Consider the following 27,328-nt stretch of genomic DNA (forward strand, 5'->3'; position numbering starts at 1 on the left):
GAAACTAAGCCTCACAAATTCTGAACTTCTTCAAAACTTGTTCCAAAATTCCTAAAATGCTTTGCAAGTACCAAGTCATTAAGTGGAGATAAAACGTCTAAGATTATTTATAGAGCCATCAATGTTTATCTGCTGTCCCAGGTAATATTTTTGTTGCTGCCTGCTTTACAATGTTCTGACGTCAAATGAGCCATAAATCTGTCCCAAACATTGTTTGATAGCAGCTTGTCTGGCTCTATAACAGGAAGTCATTACATGATATAATGTTACTATTTTCTTGGTGTGCTCTAAGGAGGAATCAAAAAACTAAATACACTGGCAACCCTTGATTGTTTATTCTTTGAAAACCTGTATGGCACATCTTGAAGCAAACCTGAAGGCTTTGTTTATGCTCAAAGGGAAGGGACAAGATGCCATGGTTTCCAATTTGATTATCTTTTGAGGTTCACCTTGGGAATTGCCTCCCCCAGACAGCAAAAACTGTTCCTGTCTCACCACACTGTCCCATCCAGAGTTGGGTAAATTCTCACAAGTATGACTAGGTGCTCCACGGCATCCGGTCACTAACCCCAGTGAATATCTTCATAACTTATGCCTGTCCAATTAAAGTGTTTTTTGTCTAAAGAATTTGAATTTAAAAGGAAAAAAAAAGAGCTGGAGGGAAGTCAAATCTCATGATCTCATTTTATAGGCCAGGGCTGCATTCAGATGGGTAACAGTTCCATCCCCCCTCTTCTAATTTTGTTGAGCATGAGGACAAGCCTCGATCTGAAATTGCATTCCGTTTCACCCAGAAATTGTGAGTGCCCTGTTAGCTGGAAGTTCTTTTTCCCTTTAACGTGCCTCAAGCCTCCCTCTCCGTTCAATAACCCTGTCCCACTGAAACCTGGCATCAAACATGCTGAGCGAGAAAGAGAGCACAAGAGGGGAGAGGGAAACCAGCGCGGCTCTGGATTGAATTACCTTAAACTTAACCTCCTAAAGACGCCCCTTCGCTGCCCCCTACACCCGACTCCTTTAAATTCTCCAGTTTTGAAAAAATAATATGTTATATCTTCAGCACTCAACACTTCCGAAAAAGCTGTTTAAGAGTAGTTGCCCCATTTAAAACTGGATTGGGGTGTTTTTGGTGACGGGGAGAGGAGGGCTTGCAAGAACAGCTAATGTACATTAATTAAAAAGAAAAGCGCTGCAGCCAGATTCCACTTATCAGGCTTGTACATCTCTCTGTGCATAAAACCACCCCGTTGCGTGAAAGAAAATCCCTCAGTCCAACATTTTTTTTCCCCTTCCTTTCTTTCTTTCTCTTTCATCTTTACGGGCCGCCAAGTACACCCAGCAATTTTCAAACAGACATCAGTACAGGGAACTTTTCAGTTATGTTAATTGCCTAGCCGAGATAAATTGCAGAGTGTCTCTGAAAGGCACTTAAAGCTACAGCATCCTGTTCAGGAGTCTGCCGGCGGGAGAGGGTGTGCGCGTGCTTGTGCATGTGCCTAGGCAAACGCACGCACATACACACACATAAAAAGTTCAACAAACAAATGGGAGGCCAGTCAATCAAAGCTCATGTTAAATTGTTCAAATATATCATCCACTAGAAAGTATTTTCCATCCATTATCTGACTGTTTTTTCTAGTGAGTTATGGGCAACATGAGGAGCAACGTGGAGCACAATTCTTGACAGGGAGGCAGACCTATACTAATAACAGAATAATTTAATACGTTTATTTAGCGCTTTTGTAAACTACTCAAACTGCTTTACAGAGACAGTGGGCAGCCACTTCAACCACCGCCAATGTGTAGTATCCACCTGGATGATGTGACAACAGCTATTCTTGTGCCAGTACACTCACCACACACTAGCTATTAGGTAGTGAAGAAGTGAGAGACCGAGTGAGTTAGCCAGTAAGCCGCAGGGGATGATTATGTGTCCAGAATGACTAGCAATTTAGCTTTGCCATCAAGGTACACTCTACTCTTTTTGAAAGAGGACCTTAGTTTTACGCCTCATCCGACGGATGTTGCCAGTTTTTACAGCACAATGTCCACGTCGCTGCACTGAGCCATTGGAATCCACACACAGGCCATATGGCAAGTGATTCCCTGCTGGCCTGAACAACACCTCTTCTAGCAGAACCCCAAGCTTTTTCTTGATGGTCTCCCATCCAAGTACCAGCTGTATCTAAACATGCTTAGCCACAGGTGAATTACCAGCTCTGAAATGCAGGTTGTTCTGGCTAGTGGAATAGCCTAATGGATTCATCTCCAAAAGTGTGTCTGCAAGGGTTTTTTCTCATTTGTATGTTGGGTGCTGAGAAAAACCCTTGCAGACACAGTGTTGGAGTGCTGCCCTACCCATTTTTACCATTAAAAAGATGCATCTTTTTATTAATGACCAACACCTGTTCTGTCCTAAGTAATTTCTGTAGATGGAGGATGCCACTTTACCTCTGAACTCACCTAATTATCATGTCTTTAAAATGTGACCATCAGGGATGCACAGGTGAAGGTGGCCAGAAGCTGCATTGTATGGTGGCAGCTCTACCTGCTGGACCATAGTCCTTTATTTTAAATGGAACCATTAACCAGGTGAAGCTCTTTCCAGAGCAAACATTGCAATACAGTAAAGAATTAATATGAAATTGAAGTATAGTATACTACCATAATTATTTTGAGGTGATATGACTCTGAACTGGATAAGAGGGTTAGAGAACTGACAGACGGGTCTACTTTCACTTTATTTGTAATGCGACAAGGAGTGGCTCCTACCAGGTGTGCAATGCTGTTTGGATAAACCCTGGATTCTCTACATTGGGTTCAGTGGATTCTAAAATGAATTGATGGCTAGAAGCATTCAAAGAGATACAAAGTGCATCTAAGAAGTTTAGTTGCCAGCTGTATATTTCTGTTTACCAGGTAAAAAAGGAAAATATCAAACCATGCAAATAGTGTTTTAAGAAAACTGATGCTGATGCAAAAGGAACGGATGATAGGGTGTCAGTAAAAGGCAGGTAACAGAAAAGCCCTTATTCTAAGCTCCATGTATTCCAGTTTTCCATGGGTACTTGCTACACCTGGATTTTCGGAGAGACCTGGTAAATGCTTCCTACATTTGTGAGTAAATCAGAAGCAGCCACAAAAGGCTGCAATGGTCAGTCAAGCTTTATTTTTATATGGTAGTGTTCACATCCCATTATCCCAACCAAAACTATTAAAATATATAATAGGTTGCTTCCTTTAAATGTAGCCACATAATATACTATAGACGTGTCAGGCTTTTTAAGCAAGCTTGAGCTTAATTAGTGAAAAATTAGAAGTTTAGTAAGGTTGATGCAACATTATAACTCACTCTTTAGTTTTACCGGGTCTACAAGAGATCTGTGTGTGTGTGTGTGTGTATGTGTATGTGAGTGTGAGTGCTTCAACGGCTGCCTGTCTCCAGTGGTTGAGGAGGCAGCCGATTCTGGCTTTGGCTGCTTTGCTTTTTCAGACTCATCAGCCATGCAAATTATAGTGCAGCGCTCTGTCTGCGGGTCCGTGTTCGACATTGCGCTCAGCTCCGCAGAAAGCCTTTAAGGAAGGGCGGGACCCGCTCTGCAGCCAGCCAGCTCACTTCACATTATTTACAGTCACCGAGTCTTTCTCCAATCTGTACCTTTTAAAAATTACCACTCACTAAAGCTGTTTCTATTCAGAGCAAATCTTTGTAATTTCCTATATTTTTTTTCTCGTTTATTTTTAAGACAAATATTAATCTGTATATAAAGAAACAACACTAAAGTGATTCTCCGAATGAGTCATGTATATGGTATTCTTAGCTGTTTGTGAAATGCCTTGTGGTGATGCTTCCACAGAAAGGCACTGTAAGAAATTAAGAGGTGAATATTGCTTAAATATACAAATAAATGGTGATGTGACACGTTAAGCAGAGGAAAGAGAAACACAACTACTATTGTGTAACCAGAGCGTATTCTTCTGCAGCTCACTTGCACTTTTGCAACTCCCCCATTAAATGCCACAGTACATTAAACAATAAGGAATACAGCGTTATAATACAACAGCTTGCAGCTCCTTGCATTATAAGTTTTGTTTTTTGTCTCAATCCTGTCTCACAGGTATTTTAATAGCTTTGGTCCTCATCCTCCCCTTTACCATTTTAGTGTATATATATATTTTTTTTTTATCACCGTTTATCGAGGAAACAAAACACAATAGCAAAACATAGACCAATCAAACAACTGAAAAGGACACTGCCAATTCTATATAAATTTAATATAACTCAGCAAGTATAATACAGGTAGTGTGCATGGAAGAAAATCTATGAAATTCAGCACTCAACCCCATCCACAATTTGCTTTTTAACAGAAAAAGGCATAAACAATTAAAAGGGATGACCTGTACAGGATGACACTGTGTACTGATTTAAGCAAACAGTCTAACATAAGAGTCTTTAAAAATAAAAAATAAAAAACACATTGGCATTGCCAAAAGAAATGCAGCACATTAAAAAGGTGGAAAATCAATCAAACAGAAAAGTAAATGGGATGGCATACAAGAGAAAGTATGAAAGAATGAAGTTCCCCATAATAAAATTATAAATGAAAGCCACTATATAATATCATGTAGAAAGAAAACAGCTCCATATAATAAATCTAAAAATGACATCCAATATATAATACAGATAGAAACAAAGAAGCTCTTTAAAATAAAGCTCAGAATGAAAGTTGCTATATAATGAAAGAAGCACCTTATAATAAATGTCAAAATGAAATCTACTATTTAATATAGAAAGAGACTCCTCCTAATAATCTCAAAATGAAAGCAACTATATTATATATAGAAAGATACAAGTGCCATATAATAAAGCTCACAGTGAAAGACACTATATAATATATGAATTGAAAAAAGAAAAAAAATCCTTATAAAAGTTCATAATGGAAGTCATTTTACAATATACAAATAGAGTTAAATTCTTTATAATAAAGTTCAATATGAAATTTGCTATATCAAATACAAACTGAAAATAGAAAGAACTCCATGTAATACAGCTCATAATGAAAGTCATTACATAGTATAGATATAAAAAGAAACTGACTTCGTGACACTTTAAAATCTGAAGTGTACCATAAAACAAAGAAAAAATACTTAATCGCCAAAAACCATAACCAATGAAATAAAGAGAGAGGTTGTGTTTCTTGAATAGAACCAACTTAACAAATGTAAAAAGGGAAATCCTAAATGAAGGTTAGCCCCGACTCAGTTGTTTTACTGTAATGCCTCCCATCTTTACAGCATTACACCCTGTGTGCTTGAGGCCAGAAAAAGGGGCTTTTGGATGGGGGGGTTATCGGGGGTGGGGGGTTAGACAGCGCCAGACTGGAGACAGTTAGCAGTCTGAAAAAGTTAATGATTACTACTGTCTGCCTTCATAATCTAATCGTTTCTATTCCTGGCTGCTCTTTCTCACACTCTCCCTTCTCTCACACACACATACATATATGCACACGCGCACACACTCTAAATGTTCAGCCTGCTTTCCAGCCTTCTTGCCTAGTGTGAGGCACTACACAAAATTGCTTTGACTTCTAACAGAACAGTTAAGCGGGGAAAAAAATAGCTTAAACTGATTGTAACCATGGATCTAAGGAAAAGAAAAGTTGCGACCTAAAGTATGTCATCTCTCAAAAACAGGCCACAGAGATATTTTGCTTCATTCCTTTTGAGATGTTTTTCCTCTTGTGTTCTACTGGCTTAACTAACACAGCTACTGCAGCTCTTTCTGGAGGCATGAAGTTTATGGATATCTGTCCTTTTCATTGTTTGAATAATGGATGGTAGTTAACAAAATAAAGTTTACTAGTGGGTAACTGCAAACTTTTCAAGCCCTATAAATACACCAGACCACTCCTGTCAACCCCACTGCACATTGGAAGCTATAAGGAGCTGTTGGTATTACTATGATTTGTGTGACAAATCCCACCCTAACAACACAAAAAAGAAAGAGTGGATTGTCCTGTTTCCATTTTCATATATTCATTTCAATACAAGTCTACTAAAAATTAGTTTTTCATAGCCATTTACGTCAAATAGTTACATCAAGGGCAAACAACCCGTTTTCCAGAGGACAAGTTTCTTCCAGTTCCCGGTAGACAACACCACCTGCTAAGAAGTACTTAGTTCATTTGATGTCAGATCTGGACTACAGCTGGAACGGGACAGTCACTCTACTCATGTCATTTGTGTTCAATATAAATAATAATGCTAAACAAAGAAAGCAACAAAGTGAAGTTCAGCTCAGATTCATAAAGGTGGGGATGATTAAATGTCATACAGAAAACAAACAAAACAATTGCAATATTTTTACATTACTTTAGCATGAGTTTACTTTTGTTAATTGAATTATTAAAACAGCTTTGTTTATGACCATAAAAATATTCAGAAAATAAGCATAGCAGTTGTATAAAGACTTGGCTATCTGCCCAACTCCGTGTGTCCACAAATAATAGTCACATGAATTTTGCATAAATAATATGTACATATACATATATAGCTATGTAATGTACACACAGAGATAAATAGAGGCATATATGCTGCCTGCGAGTAAATGTATGCATGTAATTCATATGTATTTGAAACCTAAGCCTGCACCTCTTATACTGGATTACCTGGTTCTTTCACTGAACCACTAGACTACTAAACTCATCCCTAACTCTATGTGACCCTGAAAGTGTTGCTTATTCCACCATTGGTCCAACTATAAAATACATTTAATTGTGCTTTTGTTAAATGATTTGGGAAAAGTGTTCAATACAGAAAGGCAATGTAAAAATAAAGAGTGTTTGTTATTTGAACATGGCAGAGTGAATACATGCACTTTCCAGTAAAGTTGCTGTCCAGTCTTGGATTCATCTGTGCTGAGACAAGCTGTTTGCTCCCTAGAAATATAAGCCTGATCCATATAATGGATGGGCAATATGCTAGTCGTTTTACTATGGCTCTTCAATTGAAAATTAATTGGGATGGTACCACTTATAGAAGGATGCTATATATAGTAGAGGTCTAGAACCACAAGGTTGCCTGTTCATTTTTTTCCAATTTCATTGAATTACCTTACTTGCTGGTGGTCTAAATGTTAAAAAAAAAATCTAAACAATTGTACTAATTGCTAGATGCTTGTAAAGCATCTTGAAATTGTGTTTAGTACTGAAAGATTCTCCATAAAATAAAGGTTACTTGTGAAATGAAATGTAGTCTTTTGAGACATTAAAGAAAGAAATGCTTAAGAAATGGGGGCAACATTTTTATTTTTAATACGGTTAAAAGCAAAGCTATTTATTTTAAGTTTGGAAATATACAAATGCTACAATTGAGGAGACCAGAGAAAATCTTTGCCTGTATTAAGTTATAGGGAGCTCTCAGTCTTAACAGTTTACAGGCACGGGTGTGGTAGCCTCTGGCCAGTTTGTCATTTTCAGATGTTCCTGTTTTTTAGGCAGATTGAAATATCCTGACCACAGGGACACCAAGAAATCATTGGAAAATAGTGGTGAAAAAAAGTGTCCCATATTTCATAACCTTACTGCAAGCTACATCTGACACAGAAACTTTAAAACATTGAAGATGTCTTTAAAGAATATCAAATGCATAAAACCACAAACACGTAGTGCATATTCTATGTGGCATGCAAATGACAGTCCATAAAGAAGTTTATCGCTATTACTAGACAATGAATTAGAGCACATGTTTTTAAAACCACATTGGAGTGTACAGGCCAGTTGCTGGCTATCAGGTAAGGAGTGGCACTTCTTAAACACACCTTTTATTACTCTCAATTATTTGATTGATGAGGTTTTGGCTCAGAACAGTTGGTCTTGAAGGTGTAAGTAACTTTACTTTTATTAAATAAGAGTCACTGCACTAAAGACAGGCTGTCGGTTATCCTAAATCACTCAATGCATTAAGTCACTTGTATAATTATGGGTAACACAATTCATTTTATGAAGTTTGTTTCTGCAATTAACATCCCACTACACTATACAACAACTCATTTCCTGCACCTCCCTATCTAATTCAGTGTCCTGAAGAGATGGGACCCTGAATAACTACATATATTAAGCTTTAACTCCTGGTAAGTGAATTGGAAGTTTGAGGATGTTGTGTTTTGTATTACTCAGAAAGATATATATGGTGGTACACAAAAAAATAGTTCTGCACAGGATAAGGAACCCCACCCAGCATGAAACACAGCCAGGTGAAGCTAGCAGGAAATCACTGTACACGTTTTGCTTCTTTTTTGTTATTGCTGTTTATCTGTGTATGCTGGAAAGAAGACATGTTGTATCCGTTGGAATGGCATTTCAATTGTGAAGCTATATGTTTGTGTGGACTTCTTCAAGTTCACACGTGAGCGATTTGAGGAACAATATCCTTTTGCGAGTGCTACTGAGAAACAAACATTTTAGCTACTTGTAAAAAAAAAAAAAAAAAAAAAGAAAAAGTTACACACTCTAGGATCTTTGAGCAAAACTAAGAAATGTTTATAGCCATACCCCAGAGATAGTCATTGGCATTGTGGAATGCATTGAAAGAACTCCTCATTAGTCAACATGGTTATTATCACAATACATTGGTGTAATGGTCATTTCAGAATGCGATCCATGGTTGTATCCTTTTGTGTGTCTGTGTGTATAGACACACAGTAAATATGCTGCCAGTCAAAAGGTTTAGAACACCCCAATTTTTCCATCTTTTATTGAAATTTAAGCAGTTCACATCCAGTGAATAACCTGAAATTATACAAAGGTAAACTGCCAGAAGTTAGGTTACCAAAAACTAAAAAATTATATAATTTTCAAAATTATACAAAAAGTCCTTTTTGAGGGAATAACTATTGGACTAACAGCCTACAGCTTTTCTGGGAAGTTAATTAAGCCTGGAAAGTTAATGGAAACAATTCCTACGTGTCCCACCTTTTGTTGATTATTTAGAAATCCTCTAAAAAAGCAATTTGGAACTAACTGTTGCTACATTCTCTGTAGTGATGTTTAGACAATATTGCATTGTATATTGCTATCACAATGGTGAGAAAAAGGCAATTTACAAAATACAATACAATACAATTTATTTTTTGTATAGCCCAAAATCACACCAGAAGTGCCGCAATGGGCTTTAACAGGCCCTGCCTCTTGACAGCCCCCCAGCCTTGACTCTCTAAGAAGACAAGAAAAAAACTCCCAAAAAAAGCCATTGTAGGGAAAAAATGGAAGAAACCTCGGGAAAGGCTGGGCATGCAGTGGGTGTCAAAAAGAAGGGGATCAATACAATGCAGTACAATACACAGAACAGAACAAATCCTCAATACAGTATTAAAATAAAAATTTTAGAAGTACGGAGTAGAATTTAACAGTAGATGTTATTACATAATATGAACAGAAGACAGACAGACCATCGTATCCCATAAAAGTGCAGGTCTTTCTTTTAGACAAACTGCAAACAAAGCCAAGGTGTTAGTGAGTACAGCATATATACACTAGATAGATATATATGTATGTAAATGTTATGTATGTATTTTTAGATTTATAAATTCAGAAAGATTGGAGCTCAGGTAGTTTAAATCACTTGCTCACAATCACACAAACTTGCAAAGCCAATCTGAAGCTCATCACATACAATTTCTGATTCAGCTATTACACATTTGCAAACCAACTTAGCAGCATTAAGTGCAAGGCTAACACTAACCCTGTGTGGCATAGCAGTCCAGTGCAGGGCACAATCACCAAGCTCCCCTCCTATCCCCAGACACAACACTAATAACTAATCTGGCATGCATATCTCTGGGAGGAAAATAAGGTACTAGAAAGAAAGATGTATAGTATGTGTCAGCTGTACAAAGCACAAAAACCATGGAGGGTAATGAACCCTGCAGCTAGAGAATGTCGTCAGCTTTACGTCTCTGCAGCACTCACTGTATTTCCAGCGTATTATATTCAAAAGTATACAACACCATCACTCAAGGCCCTGCACTCCCCAATTGAGCCATTGTCAGTAAATTACTTGCAATTAAAGAGGGTATGGAAAAAAGATTAATGCTTCCAATTTTAGAAATTAGTAATTTAAGGCAACCCAATGCACAAGAGCTGTCTTGAATTAGAATGTTAGCAGAAGCCACACCGTACAGTACATGTGTGCCCTCTGTTTCTCCCTAGTGGCATACTACCCACAAGCCAAAGATGCACTTCTTAAACATGATCAAAATCCAACCTAGGATGATTTAGCTAAGTAAAAATATTTTTTCTATTTTCTACTTTTGCAAGATTTATTCAGATAAATCATATTGTGCCACCTCTTTTTGCTGCTAATTTATATCTCATTTATTAAGCTGATGCCTTTATGTAAAGCGACAAATGAATCCTGATCCATTCTCTGGCCACAGTGGCAAGCCCATCGCTCACTGTCTCAAAGTGGTTCAAGTAGAACTGGCCACACAATGCTTTGCAATCCAATGCCTTAGCCACTAGGCCACACTTACTGACATGCACACAACCCAGAGAGCCTTTAAAAAGTTTTGTTTCTGTAAAACTTGCATTCCACTCCTGTGCTTTGTGAATTCTAAGAGGAATCTGCCATGGTGATTTTCGTCCTTGCACAGCTTGCCTTCCAATACACCCCGACCCCCCTAAACAACCCCCACACCGCCCTCCCCCCACTCCTAGGCAGTTTGGCTGGGCGCTTTGCTTTGCTTTTGTTTTGACAAACCACCCTCATTTCTGTTCCAGCGCTGCAATTCACTTGAGCAATTACAAGCTGAGGTGCTCCTCTGTGTTATGAAAACATAAACAAAGTTATTAGCCGAGTTGCTGCCTCACTAAGAAAAAAATTATTACCAGGGAGAGAGACAGAGAGTAGAAAGCCTGGTATCAGACCCTGGTTTAAAACCACAAGGAATCAAATGAAGAGCATGCTGCATATTGCCAGCTGACATCTTTCCAGGATAAGAAGTGAAATGTCCTGAATGGCTCAGACAGATATTTGGACTTTGATTACTATGAATATTCACCCAAAATGTGGTATAGCTTTCAGAAATTCTAATATAAATATTTGTATTAAATTCCCAACCATCTATTCTTTCATTAATCTTTTGCAGGGTCATAGGGAGCATGTGCTTACCCTAGCAACATCAATGGGAACAAAATATAAATGACTTACCAAGTCAGTTACAGGGCCATCGTTCTGCTTTCTACACCCAATTTATCCTGGCAGCATCAGGCAGAAGGCAGGAGGCTAACCAGTCAAGTAAGTCAAAACCACTTAATGAAGGCACCAGAACTAACAGCCTGTATGTGGACATCGAGAGTTGGACAGAACACAAAAACACCACAGCCTGACTGAAAATTAAAGTGTAGTTCAGATGATGGGAGGTGACAGTGCCACCCACTGCACCAACATTTTTGCATTAAATAATCAATTTCAAGTTTCTTCCAAGTTTCTGTAGGGTGCAGAGAAAATTAGAAAGGTGACTCAGCTTCTGCATTATTTACACATTTTGTGAAGCATAACAAATTCATGGGTGGTCACAGATCCAGTATCCTGGGTTCAAGTTCTGTTGTCTATTTGGAGTTTGGATAGGTGAACCGGTCTTCCAAAATACCTGAGTGAGTGTGTGCATGAATGGCCTGTTGTCCTCTCCAGGGCTAGTTTCAGCTTTGAATCCACTGACAGGCTATTGCAACCCTATACTTTAATTAAATTGGCATGCAAAATGGAAGGATGGATGATTTAATGTGGGTCTATCCATGTCTACAACTTATAATGGACTGGCACAATATTCATAACTCACTCCTTCCTTGGGATAGGCCCGCTAGTTGTATTAAGCAGGCTTAGAACATATTATGTATTTTATTTACACATTTATATACAGAAGACAGTAAGTTAAGATGCAGTTTTTGATAATTTGTTTAACAGTGTTCTATGCATCATCAAATCAGTCTTGACTATAACAGCTGGTATACTGTAAACCCCCACGTAAAATAATTTTCAACAGTACAGAGAATGTTATGTTTTATTAATAAATACATGATTTGCATCTACCCATCCCCTGCACTGAGCAAAAATTTAATCACGGCTTTTATTATTTTACTTTATTTATTTTTATTCCATTTTCTGCTGTTTTGCAAGTTTCAAACCAACACGAGGCTGGGTGGGGAACTGTGATGGGCCAAACCAAAATTAGCTCTGCGCCAAAAGCTTCCTTGGCCTCGTTTTTTTTTTTTTTTTCTGGAAAGGAAGTCAAAAGTAATGAAAGATTCCCTCTCAGTCAATTAAGTGAATAACTACTATGAAATTAAAGAGAACTGCCAGTGACCGGCTTCTGCTGTCTCCTTATTTTTTCCTAACTGCTTTTATTTTACAGAAGAATATACAGCACATAGCAATCGAACAACTCAAGTTTCTTAGGCATTTTTAAAAGCTGCAAATGGCTTTTTTTTCCTTTGACTTTGTTTAAAGAATACGGCAGAACTATTTAGTCCTCTTCCTCAAAGACATTATGTAATTTCCTGCATAACCCTTTCCCTTCCTCTTAACCCAAATAACCCCAGATATTTGACAAGAATGAGGAGGCACTAGTTGCTGCCCAGCCTGCCGGCCATTCTCTTATCCTTCAAAACCTAACTGCTAATGGCAGAGACAATATAAAGATGTAACCTTCAGTAGACAGCTGTCTGGCAGAGAGGGTTTGGTCGCAAGGTTTATGGTCAACAGTGTTGCAACTGGCTTACTGTTGCAAAAGAACTCTAAGCCGAAGATGGCATGAGGTGGGGGTTGATAGTTGTAATGGTAACTTAGAAAACAGACAAACAAACAAATAACACCTCTACCCATCCAGCTGGTCTGAAATTACAGCTTAAACAAAAAAAAAAAAAAGAACCTCTTGAAATGAAATGTTACACGTTAAACCATGTATTAATTTGAGCTGCAGCGGCTTGGAATAGTGTAGATGCCCTGGGGCCCTGCAGATCATGGTTTAATAATACACCTCCGCCTAAATTTAACCTGTAGAGGAAGCTACTCTGTGACAGTAGGCAGGCAGCCAGACCCTACATGGGTCATTCAATCCGACTTGAGAAAGGCTGGTACGGGCTGCCAGGCGCTGCCTTAGGGGATTCACTTACATGGCCACTCCGGGGTCATCTCAAGTCGGCACCAGTAAGCATTCCTTCCTCGTCTTGTAACTACCCCACCTCTTGTCAGCCCCCTAACCTGAATTCTGCCTCTTTCAAGTTCTATAGGCAGTAAAAGTAGCAACTTCATGCCTTAAGGAACAATGTGAAGCTTGTTTGTGTTCTGCCAGTGCTAGACCATGAGCTAGACAAGTATATTGTGAATTAGTATCCCAAAATTCAAAAAGGTATAGTGATTACTGCTTCAGCTTAACACATCATTTGTAATTTTGCACACACTCTTTAAAGGAGAGGGTGGTATAAATTTGGCTATAATATTTATTATTTACTCTTGATTTGTTTTGTCTCTTTTTTGAGTGTCTGATGCCACCAACATTTATGTGAATTTCCCCTTGTGATTAATAAAGTATCTATCTATCTATCTAACATAAGCTCTACTCGTCAGCACCCCTGAACCAAGTAAAGTGGGTTTTAGAATGTTGTGTTATGTTTGTCAAAGTGATGTTGGATAAAGTTCTCCACTGTGATCTACTTCATTTGTAAACATTTATATTAAATGATGGAAAGGCATTATATCAAACATAAAAGGATACATAGATGAAAGACGATATATGATAAATATATATGAAAGGAAATATATGATAGATAGAGAGTGGAGTCCATTCAGGACAGTTTGCAATTCTGAACAGGATTAAGCAGGTTTAAATAAGAAACTAGAAAAATTTTGTCCTAATTAATTTTATACTTAATTTTTTTTGGTATCTGGTTTTGTTTACCTAATGATAAATTTTGGATGCAACTCTGGACACTTACAGTTTCATTAATCAAAACCCATTGCCCCATGAAACACAAAAGAAGATGGAGGATAAAAGTAACCACTCAAGCAGCTCTGACACAGTAACAAATGGAGCTAGAAGCACTCGCCCGTGGCAGTGACTGACAAGCCACTATAAAGGTTGCATAGACTTCTCTGCATGTCTTGAGCAAGTATTCCAGTTTTTAAAACCACAGGGATAAGAAGCAGGATGCTGCCATACCATATGGTCCACTGAGGCAAAAGGCAGAAATGTAAGCTTCTGATGTTGGGGGCTGTTTTTTAATTTTATGGTAATTTTGCTCACATTTAGCAGTCACAGAAAAGAAAAATATACACATTTGAAAATAATTATAGTTGTACGTGGCACACTAACTACTAATCGGTTATAACTGCAGGAATCCAGAGCCTTTCTTGGAAAATGTAGCCAGCAAGCCTGGACCACCAATTCATTTGAAATGCACACATTCACAGTCAGTAACAAGCTAATTTGTTATTGCCAAACAACCTATCTGTACATCTTTGGACAATGGTGGAAAACCAGAAGCCCACCAAAATATGGGGAGAGGTTTCAGTTTCATCACTTTCCATGATACTATAAATCAGATTTAATAGGATAAATGCAGAGTCTATTGAGTGTAGGACAAAACTTTTACAATTGAGATACTACATTATGTAATAGGTTTGTGTGTCCGAGTCAGTGCTTAGCTTGTGCTCAGTGCTTAGGTTGATAAGATAGATAGATTGATATGAAATGCTTATATATAACAGATAGACACTACATGATAGATAGATAGATAGATAGATAGATAGATAGATAGATAGATAGATAGATAGATAGATAGATAGATAGATAGATAGATAGATAGCCATCTATATGAGATAGACAGATAGACAGTGAAAAGGTATTTACTTATATGCCCCTCAAAAAATTCAACATCTTGGCTGATCAAAAAATTGGTAAAACCAAAAATAAATTATATAAATTAAATCGATTAAGGCAAAAGAAGGATGCAATTAATTAAGATGATTGAAATGGAGCCAATCGCCCCACCACCACCCCCTCCCCCTTTCCCCACTCAAGTCTTTAACAGGCTGGAAATGGATTCCAGTGGTTGTGAGCACAAAACCCCACACCCATGGTTGCTAAGCATCTCCCATTCCTTAGCCCACCCTGGCTGCAGAAGAAAGAGCCTGCCAGGAAAGGCCTAGCGCAAAAGGAGGAACTGGAACAGAGAACCAGAGGCCAAAAGCTACAGAGACACTGCCAAATCCCAGTCTCTATCCACTTCACTGGCTGGGCTACATTCTGCTAAAGTCAGATGATGTGTGAGTGGAGCTGCAAGGCTCCCAGTCTGGCAGGCGGCCTAGTTTGCATTAAAGCCTTTCACTGTCATATTGAGGTTAACTCTTAATAACCTTGCTTTCCAGGACAACAGCAGCACAGACAGAAGAGCCTTAAACGACACAACATAATCCTCCAGTGACTAAAGCCTTGCCTGTTTTACATACTTGCTACACAGGAAGATTTTTTTAAGTTCTCGTTTCCCTTTTGGCGTTTTCTATCTTTTTTTTTTTTAACACACACACATGCACACAAAATGAGCAGGAAGTGGTGTACTGAATTGACTGCAAAATAAGTTATGCGTTTTCAAAACATTCCATAAAGATGCACAATTAAACCTTTAATGAAATGACCAAAGTAATGACACAAAAGGAGACAACACTGACGGGCTCACAATAGGCTGCAGTGCACAAGAAAATGTTCGCACAGATGTGCACTTGCTTTCACTCAAAGGCGCCAGTGGATTTTGAAAGGCTAGACACTCTATCCATGCCAACATCCAAATATTGACATGCATAATAATACATAAATCATTTTCAATACAGACACTGCCTAATTATTGTAAATCTTTAACTCAATAACCCTCTGAAGAGGGAGAAACATTTTGCAAGTGTGACACCATGAACCTAGACTGTCTGCTCGAAAACTAAAGCAAGTCTGATTTTCAAAGTAAGAGAGAGTGCAATGTATAGTATCATATATAGATATTTATACTGTATACACACACACACATACATAATATACATATATGTAACAACAATATATATATACGTTACTAGGAGGGTGTGCCCCCTGGCCACCTACATCCCCTCGATAGCTCATTTTGCTCAGTATCAGTCCACAGGTATATTCCAACATGGTCAAAACTCTAGCCCTGAGATTTATTTATAGTTGTAGCAAATCCTAAATCTATTAGAATGGTAACCTACTTGCTAAAATATCACCAGTATCCAACTTTTCCTGCATGATCACCAGTCATGATTTTGCAATCAATTGAATGTTTAAGCAGTTTTACGATTTGTAAGCCTGCACCACTACATAGGCATTATTTGTTGGTTGCTAACACACAACTGAAAAACTATTGTTCTTAGCAGAGTGTATGTATATGAGGTTTTTTTTTTTTTACCTAGGTGTGTTAAGATGGTTTTATTGACATGAGAGTATCATTGTTGTATTCTCCTAATGAAGACAAAAAAGGATACATACTGTAGATGTATACTATATGATGTACAGTTTTGAAGAAAAAACATTGCATGAAAACGTCGCATGATTTTGCTCATCTTTTTATAAATATAGAGTAGGTATTACAAATTATGTGTAGTATAATGTAAATTATATGTAATTAACATACATTATATATAAGCTAATATGTTGTTATTTAAACAGAGTATCAACATGTTTGGTTTCTTTTTAATATTGGATTAAGAAAGTTACATATAAAATATACAATTACACATAGCTATAAAATACATATGTATAGTGTATGCTTAGAAATGTTCAGTATATACAAGATATCAAAAAACTGCAGTTTGCATTAAAGACATAAACATTCTGGAAAATGCACCAGAGAGGAAATTTATTCAGGATTTAAACTGAACTGTTTATGGTTCATTTATTGTAAATTCCTCCTTTTATTTTCCAGATAATATACCAGACACTTTACTGAAAGACTCCAGTTGAAGAAAAGGTCAATGGCATTCTATGGCTAGCTGAGGTGAAGTCTGCATCAGCTGTCAGATCTGACCTCATTAGTTTGTTTTTGTTTTTTTTGTTTTTTTTTTTTCTAATGCAGACATGTTAAACCAGAAGATTACTCAACAATTCACACTCTTCAAATAATTTTCATAATATAGACAAGAGATCTGATTAGTCTCTTAACTCAAACATTACAGAATGTGCTTGGAGAAACTTTAAAAGTATTCTCTCCTTTGTGTCCAAAGTATTACCAAAACTGCATATGCAAAAAACGGAATAAATTTCCTCAGTATTGCTTTTAATAAATTGCTTATATCTTATATTTAAGTGAAACTATGAAAAAGTCACATTGCATAAATACTGTGTAGACACCCTACGTGCTTATGGACAGATTTATGTGTGTGTTACATACCGTTCATAGTGAAGCACACATGGCCACACATAAAAACTATCTGTAAAATGGATTGTTGAACAAATACAATATATAAACAAAAGCTTGTTCTCTTTCTCTTATAATGTAATATACAAATTACACACAATATCAATAGCTAAGTGCACAGCACATTAATGAATGTACCGAGCTGTATATAAGGATTGACATGCGTGCGTAAGTGATATGCTGGACATACACAAGTATGTTTACATATACACTTCAACATACATAATTGCTATAGTATTAGTAAAACATCAAAAAGTGCTAGTTAGTGAAAGAGTAAGGCAAACTTACTTTAAAAGACAAAGAATAAGAGTTGGCATTATACCATAGTCTAGTACCTTTGAAGACAATATTTGACTATCTAACCTTACATGCAGCATAACATGACAATTTCAAATCAGATTAATCCAATTCAGGGTTTGGGGACTATCAGGAAAACACAGGGAGCAAGGCAGGAACCAACCCTGCCACACAGACACCTACTGTATATAGCAGCCAAGTCAGAGGTTTTCTTGTCTTTTATTATGTTTATTACTAATACTTGGTTGACATCTTTATTCAAGGTGACTTACAACATTTGAGATACAACTTTTTTTTTGTTTTATCGAAATTGAACACACAGTGTGAGTAGTGGGATTTGAACCCACCACCTCAGGGTTTGAAGTCCAAAGCCTTAACCTGTCCCACACTATTCTGTATATATTTATTGACTTATTTTTTTAACTTCTTTGGGCCACGGAGCCCAACCAGGATGAGCTCTGGTGTTCCATATTACCAGCCCTGATGCAACCCAGGGGGGCTGCCACCGAGTGTTCTGGGGGACGTAGCATGCATCCCATCGCTGCTCCCCTGGATCCAGTGTTGAAGGGGTGTCCCGCCACACTATCTATCTATCTGTCTATCTATCTATCTATCTATCTATCTATCAATCATATAGTGCCTTTCATATCTATCTATCTATCTATCATATAGTGCCTTTCGTATTTATCTATCTATCTATCTATCTATCTATCTATCTATCTATCATATAGTGCCTTTCGTATCTATCTATCTATCTATCTATCTATCATAGAGTGCCTTTCATATCTATCTATCTATCTATCTAATAACACCTTTCATCCCTAACTATGTTATATAGCACAGTTTCTTTCACGTCCATCCATCCCACTCCTACATGGGTAACTTAGAAGCACTAACTAACATACTACACATCTTTGGAAAATAGGAGGAAAGCCCATATGGGCACAGAGAAGATGCTGAAATTCCACACAGACAATGCCTGGACACAGGATTCAAAATCTGAAAATTTGAATCCATGATGCAGCAGTGTTAATCACTGTGCCTTGACAAAATGCCATGAAAATAAAAGCAGGAAGGTCTTTTATTTAAAAAAGTGAAAATTTCTTTTTACACTCCAATGCTCACAGTACTGTTTTACTGTAAAAGCCCAAGTAGATAGTGTATCAACTCATTTGAATATAACAAACTGAAAGAATTAACATTTTATACCGCACATGACATTATTATCTCTTTTGTTAAATGTGAACTTTAATAATTAACTGATTGTGAAAATAAAAGTGGAAGGAAGCTTTAACTATCTGATATGTGAAGCTTAAATTAGGTATGATGAAGCAAAGAAGCATGCAAAGTTACAAGAGAGAAATTATATTTTTTCAATGCATCTGTACATTGCTATCTAAATAAAATACAAAACAAAATCCTTGCAAATGCATTTTATTTTCAGTTAAATAACTTAGCTGTTCCTGCAAGCCTAAAAATGAACCCACTAATACGATGCAGATCTACTCTTACATATTTGCAAATGCTTTAGTAACTACATGTCTGCTCAGTGACATTGTTCATATTCTGCTGATTGCTTCAGTGAAGTTAAGCAGTTCCCGGAGGTCTTCCACGATGCTGCATTGAAAAGTGTACTTACTCAAGCAAGCCTCAATTCATCCCCCCACCATCACCACCTCCCACCAACACAAAGTTTCAAACAGCACGTAAAAGGGCAAAGCCAGTGAATTAAAAGGTCAGCTCAGTGCCTCCAGGAGGAGCCAGTTCTTTTGTGAGAGCCCCTGAGGGATTAAGTTTTAGCATTCAGTTTTTTTTTTTCTTCCCTTGCCAGAGAAATCAAGTCCCTGGCTCCAGCCTTCAGACCTTCCTCCCTCCCTGCACTGAGCCCCATTCATTAATCTAACTCAATGTGGCGCAGTCCAGTCCAGGAAGGAAAAAGGGTGGGGGGTAAGGGGTGCGTAGTGTTTTTGGGATGACTGGGGGGGGGGGGGGAGTGAGACTCAAGTCTACTATTTCACAGTTTGTGCTTGTCTAAAATGTGTGTTTAGTTAATACTATGTGCCTCAGAAGCTGTGCATAACGGAGCAGGGCGTACCAGAGAAAGTCTGCTTTAAGTTAATTCAGTGAGGATTTATTTACTCTGTGCCCTTGGCTCTCATAAAAGGCGAGGAAGCCCCCCCAAACTCACCATTATCCTTGCAAGTGGCAAACAACATACAATAAGGATATAAAAACATGATTAAGAACGAACCCCTAAAACAGAAAGAACAAGTAAACAAGCTGCCCATGCAATGATGCACACAGGCAGCACAGAGAGAATGTTTGGGGTCAAACGTACAAACGATTGGGAGGCCTTCAGGGGTTGGAGAGGGGATCTGGTGCTCTCCAATTGAAGACATAAAATAATGGTTTCTGGAGACTGGGCATTTTTAACATGCTATTTTTTTCTAACAAGTTTTGCCGTCAGGAGCCTGGGAATTCTGAACTTCACCGCCAGATCCCCATCATAACCCCCTCCTAAATGCATATGTTTATTAAGCAATTTATACTGCACATAACCTGAAGATAAATGCATTTGATTTGGACGTATGTGTTTTATCACAACCACAATCCAAACCTTAGTGGCCTCTTTAAACAGAAACATGCATGAAAACTGAGTAAGTTACAAAAACAACATGGGATTTTTTTCGCATGTCATGTATAAACCTTATTGCTTACTTTTTATCAATCAAAAGTGGAACAAGTTGTAAACCAGTTTACTTCTGTCACCTGCCTCATTCACCATTATGTTCTCATTGCCTCAAATTAAACTCTGATTGGCCTCATGCTCAATTTATGATACTTCCCTATTTGTCAGGAGAGTCCACCTATATCGGAGGCTCACTCACTCACTGGGTGGTCTTCAAGAATCAATTGGATATGACGAAAGAGAACAGTAAAAAAGGCAGTGGAAGCATCCAATCAGCGTTTGAGAATTTGCCACAGACAGGTACTTTCGTCGGACAGGAAAGCCACAAAGAAATGTGGTGTCCAGTGTGGTGCAGGTGTTGATTGTATCCACAGGCAGGTGTCGATTAAGGTCATGGTGTATAATCAAAGACCTATGAGGCAATGACGAGTGCCAAACCTTCGATTTCACATCCTACAAAGCAAATCCAACTGCGATAGAAAATGCAACTTGATGTTCTGCTTGCCATCTTTGAAATTGTGCATTCCCCAATTCAATGTTCACTAAACAGCTGCTATATATATGGAGCCGAATGTAGCCCCTTCCTGTCATTGATATAAAACAATACAAAAGATGCTGTTAAGATTTGGTGGCAGGACAGTTAACAGCATATGCTTTCAGATATAAGTTAACATTTACTTTAAAATTAGATATTCTTATATGGGAGAGGCGAAGGAGTGAGAAGGTTAACCCATAATCATAGCACAGTTACTTTGAATTTGACATAATTAGGCCTTCCAGCCTATATTTAGTGGTTCACTGATGACCTTGAGGCTAAGGAGTTAACCTAAACTTACAGTGCCATGGGTTCAAATCCTACTTCATTCTTGTTGGCCGATCACAATAGTGTAACAAAGCCTGCTGGGGCTGGGCTGTCACTGTCATGTAGCTTTGGACGAGATTTACAATTAAAAGCAGTCTTAAGATTGCAATCTGTGCCGTAAACTGGCTTGTTTAGTGCATGGAAGACCATAAATAAAACCGAGGCTTCAGTCTGCATTAACTTGGGGGAAAAATAAAAATGGAATACTCCTTACACTTTGTGAACACTCAATATGGCAAATTCTTTTTAAAACTAAGTTGTTTGGTATGTTAAAAATTATAGAAAAATGAAAATGGAAAATGGTCATCACGTTTTATGAATGCTCATGCTGTTAAGGAATCTGCCCATGTAGGTTCCTTCGACATCAGTGCTCATGTCTGTCCCGAACAGCTTTGGAAAATAAAACAGTAATACTTCTGTTGGATGTTCTTTTTAGCTTATTGTGTTTCTCCCTTGAAGTAACATAAATTGTGTCTCAATGCCTGTCCCCAGAATGATTTAATTCGTTTTTCCTATATATCAATTTTGATAGCAATCAAATAGTGCCTTTCATTAGTACTTACTATTGCTGCAATTATATAATGATTAAATGCCTTATTGATCATGCCCAGTGCACATATGTAGAAGCTGACATTTTGGGAAATGTAAAATGAATAGGGCTTCTAAGCAAAGGGACCTTACAGAAATGTGTTACATGAAACAGAAAGTACTTAGTTGTGCTCCAGACAACTTTCCTACTAAATAAGGACCTTCATTTCCAAGCTGCTGTCTTTCTGAAGGTACTGCTCAAGGTGGGCAGTTTCATTTCATGTAAACTAAGTAGTATCCAGTTCGCCATACACCCCCCCCAATCCCTCGTTTCCAGAGCCCTAGACAGAGAAGATGTTATCGGTAACAGACACCTTTCACAAAGCTCACATTTAAAAGCTTGCTTTTCCTTGGCGTGTTTAATGTGGTATCCTGAGGAACTCACTCCCCTCCTTCTGATACTTCATAACTTCAGCTCAGAACTTCAACAACATCCTCATTGACGTTTCGCTTCTGATTTCTGAGTACCTGCTTTTTTTTTTTTCTTAGACCACTTCCAATTCTTGTTTCTTTTCCTCTCAAAGTTTAAAATGTTTAAAAGAATGAATACTAAAATGTTGGTTCTGTTTCTCAAGACTGACTGGTCTGTGGTATTAAATATGCTGCACCTTTTTAATAACAGCCCATTGATGTAAAGGGTAAAAAAAACAAGCAACTAATAACTGACATATGGAAACCCAATAATTAGAACTTTCTTTTGAAGAAATTTTGAGACAAATGTTCTGTAATGGTTTATACAATAATGAATATGTAAAAAGCAAGCAAGCAAAAAAAAAAAGTCTATCCTTCACGGTCTATTTGATAAGGAGAGCTGTGGTGAACATTTCCCGAGCAATGATCCAATTAACCAACTGAACTATTCCACTTGGAAAGAACCCCTCACGGCTGATGTGCAGAAAATTTCAAATTAAAAACTGTTCACGATCAAATGCAGACATCCAAAACAGACAATCCTTAGCACAACTGAACCATACATTTATAATTATATCACCAATCAAATAAATAATTTCCTCTACTAATAAAAACGCAGTTATTTCCCAAGCACTTCATAGTTACAATCTTCTTCCTTCAGCCTAACATTTCTTTCTCTAAGGTTGTCTTGTTCCCACACAGAAGCTCAAATCACAGAACAGTATTCCATGACACTAGCTAACTAAAATAAAGTGTGCCTACTGATCGTTTTTTTAGAGGCCTTTTCATTGTTGTACATTCATCTATTCAGAGCACATGGTTTTCCTTGCAAACAACCAAAGAGTAGCAGACAGAGGAAGCAATCATTTACCCAGAAGTTCATTTTATGGAGAATGGCTTACCTGACAGCCCCCCAGGGGCCAAAAAATGAGTTCCCCCAGTTTCAGTAGAGGAAGGCACAGAGTCAGAGGAATCTAAAGTAAGAGGAACAGAAAGAGAAGGCACATCATTTAACCAGCTGTATGCCATTAATCACTGCATGAAATCAATGCTTCATGAAGATGTTGAACTGTAAGTAAATTCTATGTAACCTTTGAGCACATAAAGTTAGGGATAGCAAAGAGTTTCTTAACTCGTTCAGTGCTGTCACCAGCATGGGCACCCTCAGAAATGTGTACACACACCTTTCTATATGCTGCAGTTTATATGAGGACATATTGAAAAACATTACTACCATACAAAAACACGGGAAAGCTATGCATTTTATTCTACTCTATGCCAAAATTATTATTAGCAGTATTATAGATTACTTTCCTATTTACATACTCTGAAAGACACTTCATTATAAGAAATATTGATTGAGTGATTGTAAAAGTTCATCTGTCATAGTTTTATTGATGTGCAGCTAAGCAATGAAATTTCAGAGACAATGAGTGGAAAATCTCCAAACTGACAGGAATAAAGCAGTGAGATGGGGACAAGTGCTATGAAAATAATCTCATAAAGATGCTATAATAGTTTAGAAAAATTAAATGCATAATACCAAAATGAGCTGAACTTGCAGCAAAACACTGTTCATCTGTTCCTTATTTTTATTTCATTGGAATCAAAAATAAAAATCAAGCGAGTGTTAATGGAATAACTTGCAATCATTGCCATATAAACACCTATTTGTTTTGGGCAGGTAATTGAGTTTTCTGCGCCCACAGGACTACTTTTAGTAAAGAATGAGTGTCCCAGTATCCCATATACTGTACACACAGGTAAGTGATGCCAAGCTTTAAAGAATGAACTTAATAAATTCCAGCGCTTTTGGACTGGCTGCAGTCAAATTCTACATATATATTTAGTTATTATTATCTTGTCTAGTAACCCAGAGGCAGGTAAGGTTATAAACTTGAGGTATGTAGGTCTTTTTAATAAAAGCATCGCCTCCTCTACACCTTAATATCTAAGAGGCACAGTTGAGTTTTTCTGTTAAACCCAGTCAACATTAATACAATGGTACTGTTTTCGCCAGTAGTGCTTGAACTTTGTCCTTCATTTTTCATAGAGCAAGACTTCAGCCTAATGTCACTGTGTTCTAACCAGATCTACACTCCATTTGCTGTCTGTCTGAGAATTCTAATACAATGAAACTTTGCTGACTATACCAAACAAAAGAGACTTATCAGCCCCATTACCACATTTTGTAACTAGAATTAGTAGGTAAACATTTCTTGCAGTCTTAGCCTTATTAGAATATTTAAAAATTATATATATATATATTTATATATATGTGTGTGTGTGTATATATATATATATATATACATATACATTTACATATATATACATATATATACATATACATATATATATATATAGATTAGATGACTTTGATTTATGCGGGGACAATTCCAGTTCGGCGTGAAGACGATTCTTCATGTCGTCAGTTCACACACTTCTTGATGGTCCGGGATTTTTCGGGTGTTTTGCTATGTAATAAACTTAATAAGTTATAGCGTAATGTAATTTGCATAATTAGATCTGGACCACCCTAAATATATATATATATATATATATATATATATATATGTGTGTGTGTGTGTGTGTGTGTGTGTGTATATAGGCATATCTGTGTATAGGCCTATCTGTGTATGTATATGTGTATGTATATATATATATATATATATATATATATATATAGTCTGGCATTCACATAGGAGGATCACCATCTGGGCTTGTTAAAGATAAGTACCACCACCCCAGGACACCAGGGGGCATGATCACTGCCTCTCCAGTCTCTTTAGTCACCCACAGCTCAGAGAAAACACCCATTTAGGGCAACTGACCGCACCCCTTTCAGTCTAGGAGCTATAAAAGGTGGCATCTCAATTGGAAGATGAGTCACCAGCACTTCGGAACTCTGACCCTGACGTCCGACTGCTTTAGAATGTCAGCCAATGGCCACATGTTCCTTTTGTCATTTATTTTGCCAAGTGCTTGTAATTTTCCCTAACCCTAAACCAACAACTACATATATATATATATATATATATATATATATATATATATATATATATATATATATATATATATATAAAATAATAATAAAGAGCCAACTTAGCTTATCAGCACAGCATGGAATACATAACAGGAACATACAGTTTAACAGGATACACTTAATCAAACTGAAACAATGAGGGAGACAGGAAATGGGCCTTGAGTCTAGAAAACTGTATATAGTACATTTTGTTAATGGTATGCTAGTGAATGGAGGAAATCTTTCTGTGACTTTTTCTAGTGGTATTCTGTACACACCAATGAGACCTCATAAGACAGCATAACGCACATTGGGTTAATCTAATGGTAGGTCCCGTCTTTGATGGAGATCTAAAACCTGGCATGAGGCATACCAAGGAAGACTGAGATATGATGGCACACTAGTGGTCAATGCATACTCTGTCAAGTTGTTCTTAACTAAATCACATAGCTGAACAAATATGGATTCTTATTTTAACTAACAAATCTGGAAAAAAGTGATTGGTTTACTTTTACCTCAAGCAGGTATTTTGTTATTTCATTTTCAACATCTACTTACAGTATGTTGCAGTTTTTGGGAGGCATTGGACCTACACAAACTATTCTCTTTAAGGTGATATTCAAATGAGTAGTGGACATTAAAGACTTTATGGTAAACTTTCCAATATCTCTGTCACGGTCCTTTTGAACCTGTACTTTGTTGTTTTTTATTCTTCTGGTTTCCTTGCCAACTAGTGCAAAGCTGATTCAATGGCAACCCATGAGATCTCCAAGATGCTAGTGAGTCTCAACCAGTGACTGCATATATTCTTCAAATTTGAACTATTTCTGGATCATACTTATAAGTCAACCTTTATATTGTATGTTTCAGTCAGGTAATTATGAAAATGTCTTACAAAGCACTGCACATCATAGTCAAAGTGTGGTTACTCTGTCATCTCAGTAAAGGTTGACAAATTCTGAGAGAAACAGGACAAACAGTTTGTGCTGACTAAATCATAACAGTCTCATTACACGTTCACGTTATTATTTAACTTCCATCCCAGAAAATGACAATGGTTTGTCATTTGGGGTTGTGGTGTTGTTGTGGACATTCAAATAATGTGCTTGAATGCCATCACATTGTCATGAGCTGCTACTGAAGACTAATTTAATGAGCCCTCTTAAACTATAAACTGTCAGTGTAATTGTTTCTTTTTTTTTTTTTTCTCCCTTTCCTCCTCCTCCTCCTCCTTCCTTGCAATAATGGCAGGCAAACAATTTCTGAATTATCCAGATGCCGGCAGTAATCAACTCCTTGCGGCTAAACTTGAAGCTTTTTTCCTCAGAGCCCCAGGCTTCTGTGGGCTACTGCTGCCTCACTGAAGTTGTGCCACCTCTGCATCTGCACGTGTTAATTAATATCCACCAGCGACAAGGAAAACAAAAAGGAGAAAAGAAAAAAAAAAAACAACACATGCACACATTCTGGCAAGCCAAACGGAAGCTAAGTAAAAGTGTTCATAGACTTCCATAAGCATCCATTAAGGAAGCTCATTCCCAAAAAGCATCTTCCTATAGAGTCGACTTCACTTTTACACTCGGCTAACAACATACTTTACTTGGCCAAGCAGATGCCTCTTCGTCCTGCCCTACCCCTTACTTATTTCAACTTATTTTAAAAATAACTTTTATAGATTATGTTTATAGAAAAATTATGAAAAGCAGGCTTTGATTGAATATTTTGGATGGAAATGCAGGATAAATGTTTTGTTTGGTTCTCATTAATTCACATTTTGTTCATTACCATCCATACTATACTTTAGCATTTATCTTTTTTTTAAAGCAGTAGTTTTCATACATGCATGTGAATATTTCAAGACAGTAATCCCACAGCACTAATTAATACTGTCACTAGTTGAGCAATGTACCAGTTTTTGTCACACCTTAATCAATATATAAGGAATTCATCTAACAGACATGGAGCTAAGTGTCTCCAGGAGTAGC

At 37.4% G+C, this 27,328-nt stretch overlaps 1 protein-coding gene across 1 annotated transcript in view; it reads right to left on the reverse strand.

Moving 5' to 3' along the window:
• The window catches only part of smad7 (SMAD family member 7), a 34,677-nt gene that overhangs the window by 1,899 nt on the left and 5,450 nt on the right, over nucleotides 1-27,328 (reverse strand). Inside the window, exon 3 of the mRNA XM_039759675.1 lies at nucleotides 23,224-23,295. Within this exon, the coding sequence (XP_039615609.1) occupies nucleotides 23,224-23,295 (72 nt within the window). The remainder of the gene's footprint in view (nucleotides 1-23,223; nucleotides 23,296-27,328) is intronic.

This window comes from Polypterus senegalus, chromosome 7 (genome assembly GCF_016835505.1).
Source record: "Polypterus senegalus isolate Bchr_013 chromosome 7, ASM1683550v1, whole genome shotgun sequence".
Classification (NCBI taxonomy): domain Eukaryota; kingdom Metazoa; phylum Chordata; class Cladistia; order Polypteriformes; family Polypteridae; genus Polypterus; species Polypterus senegalus.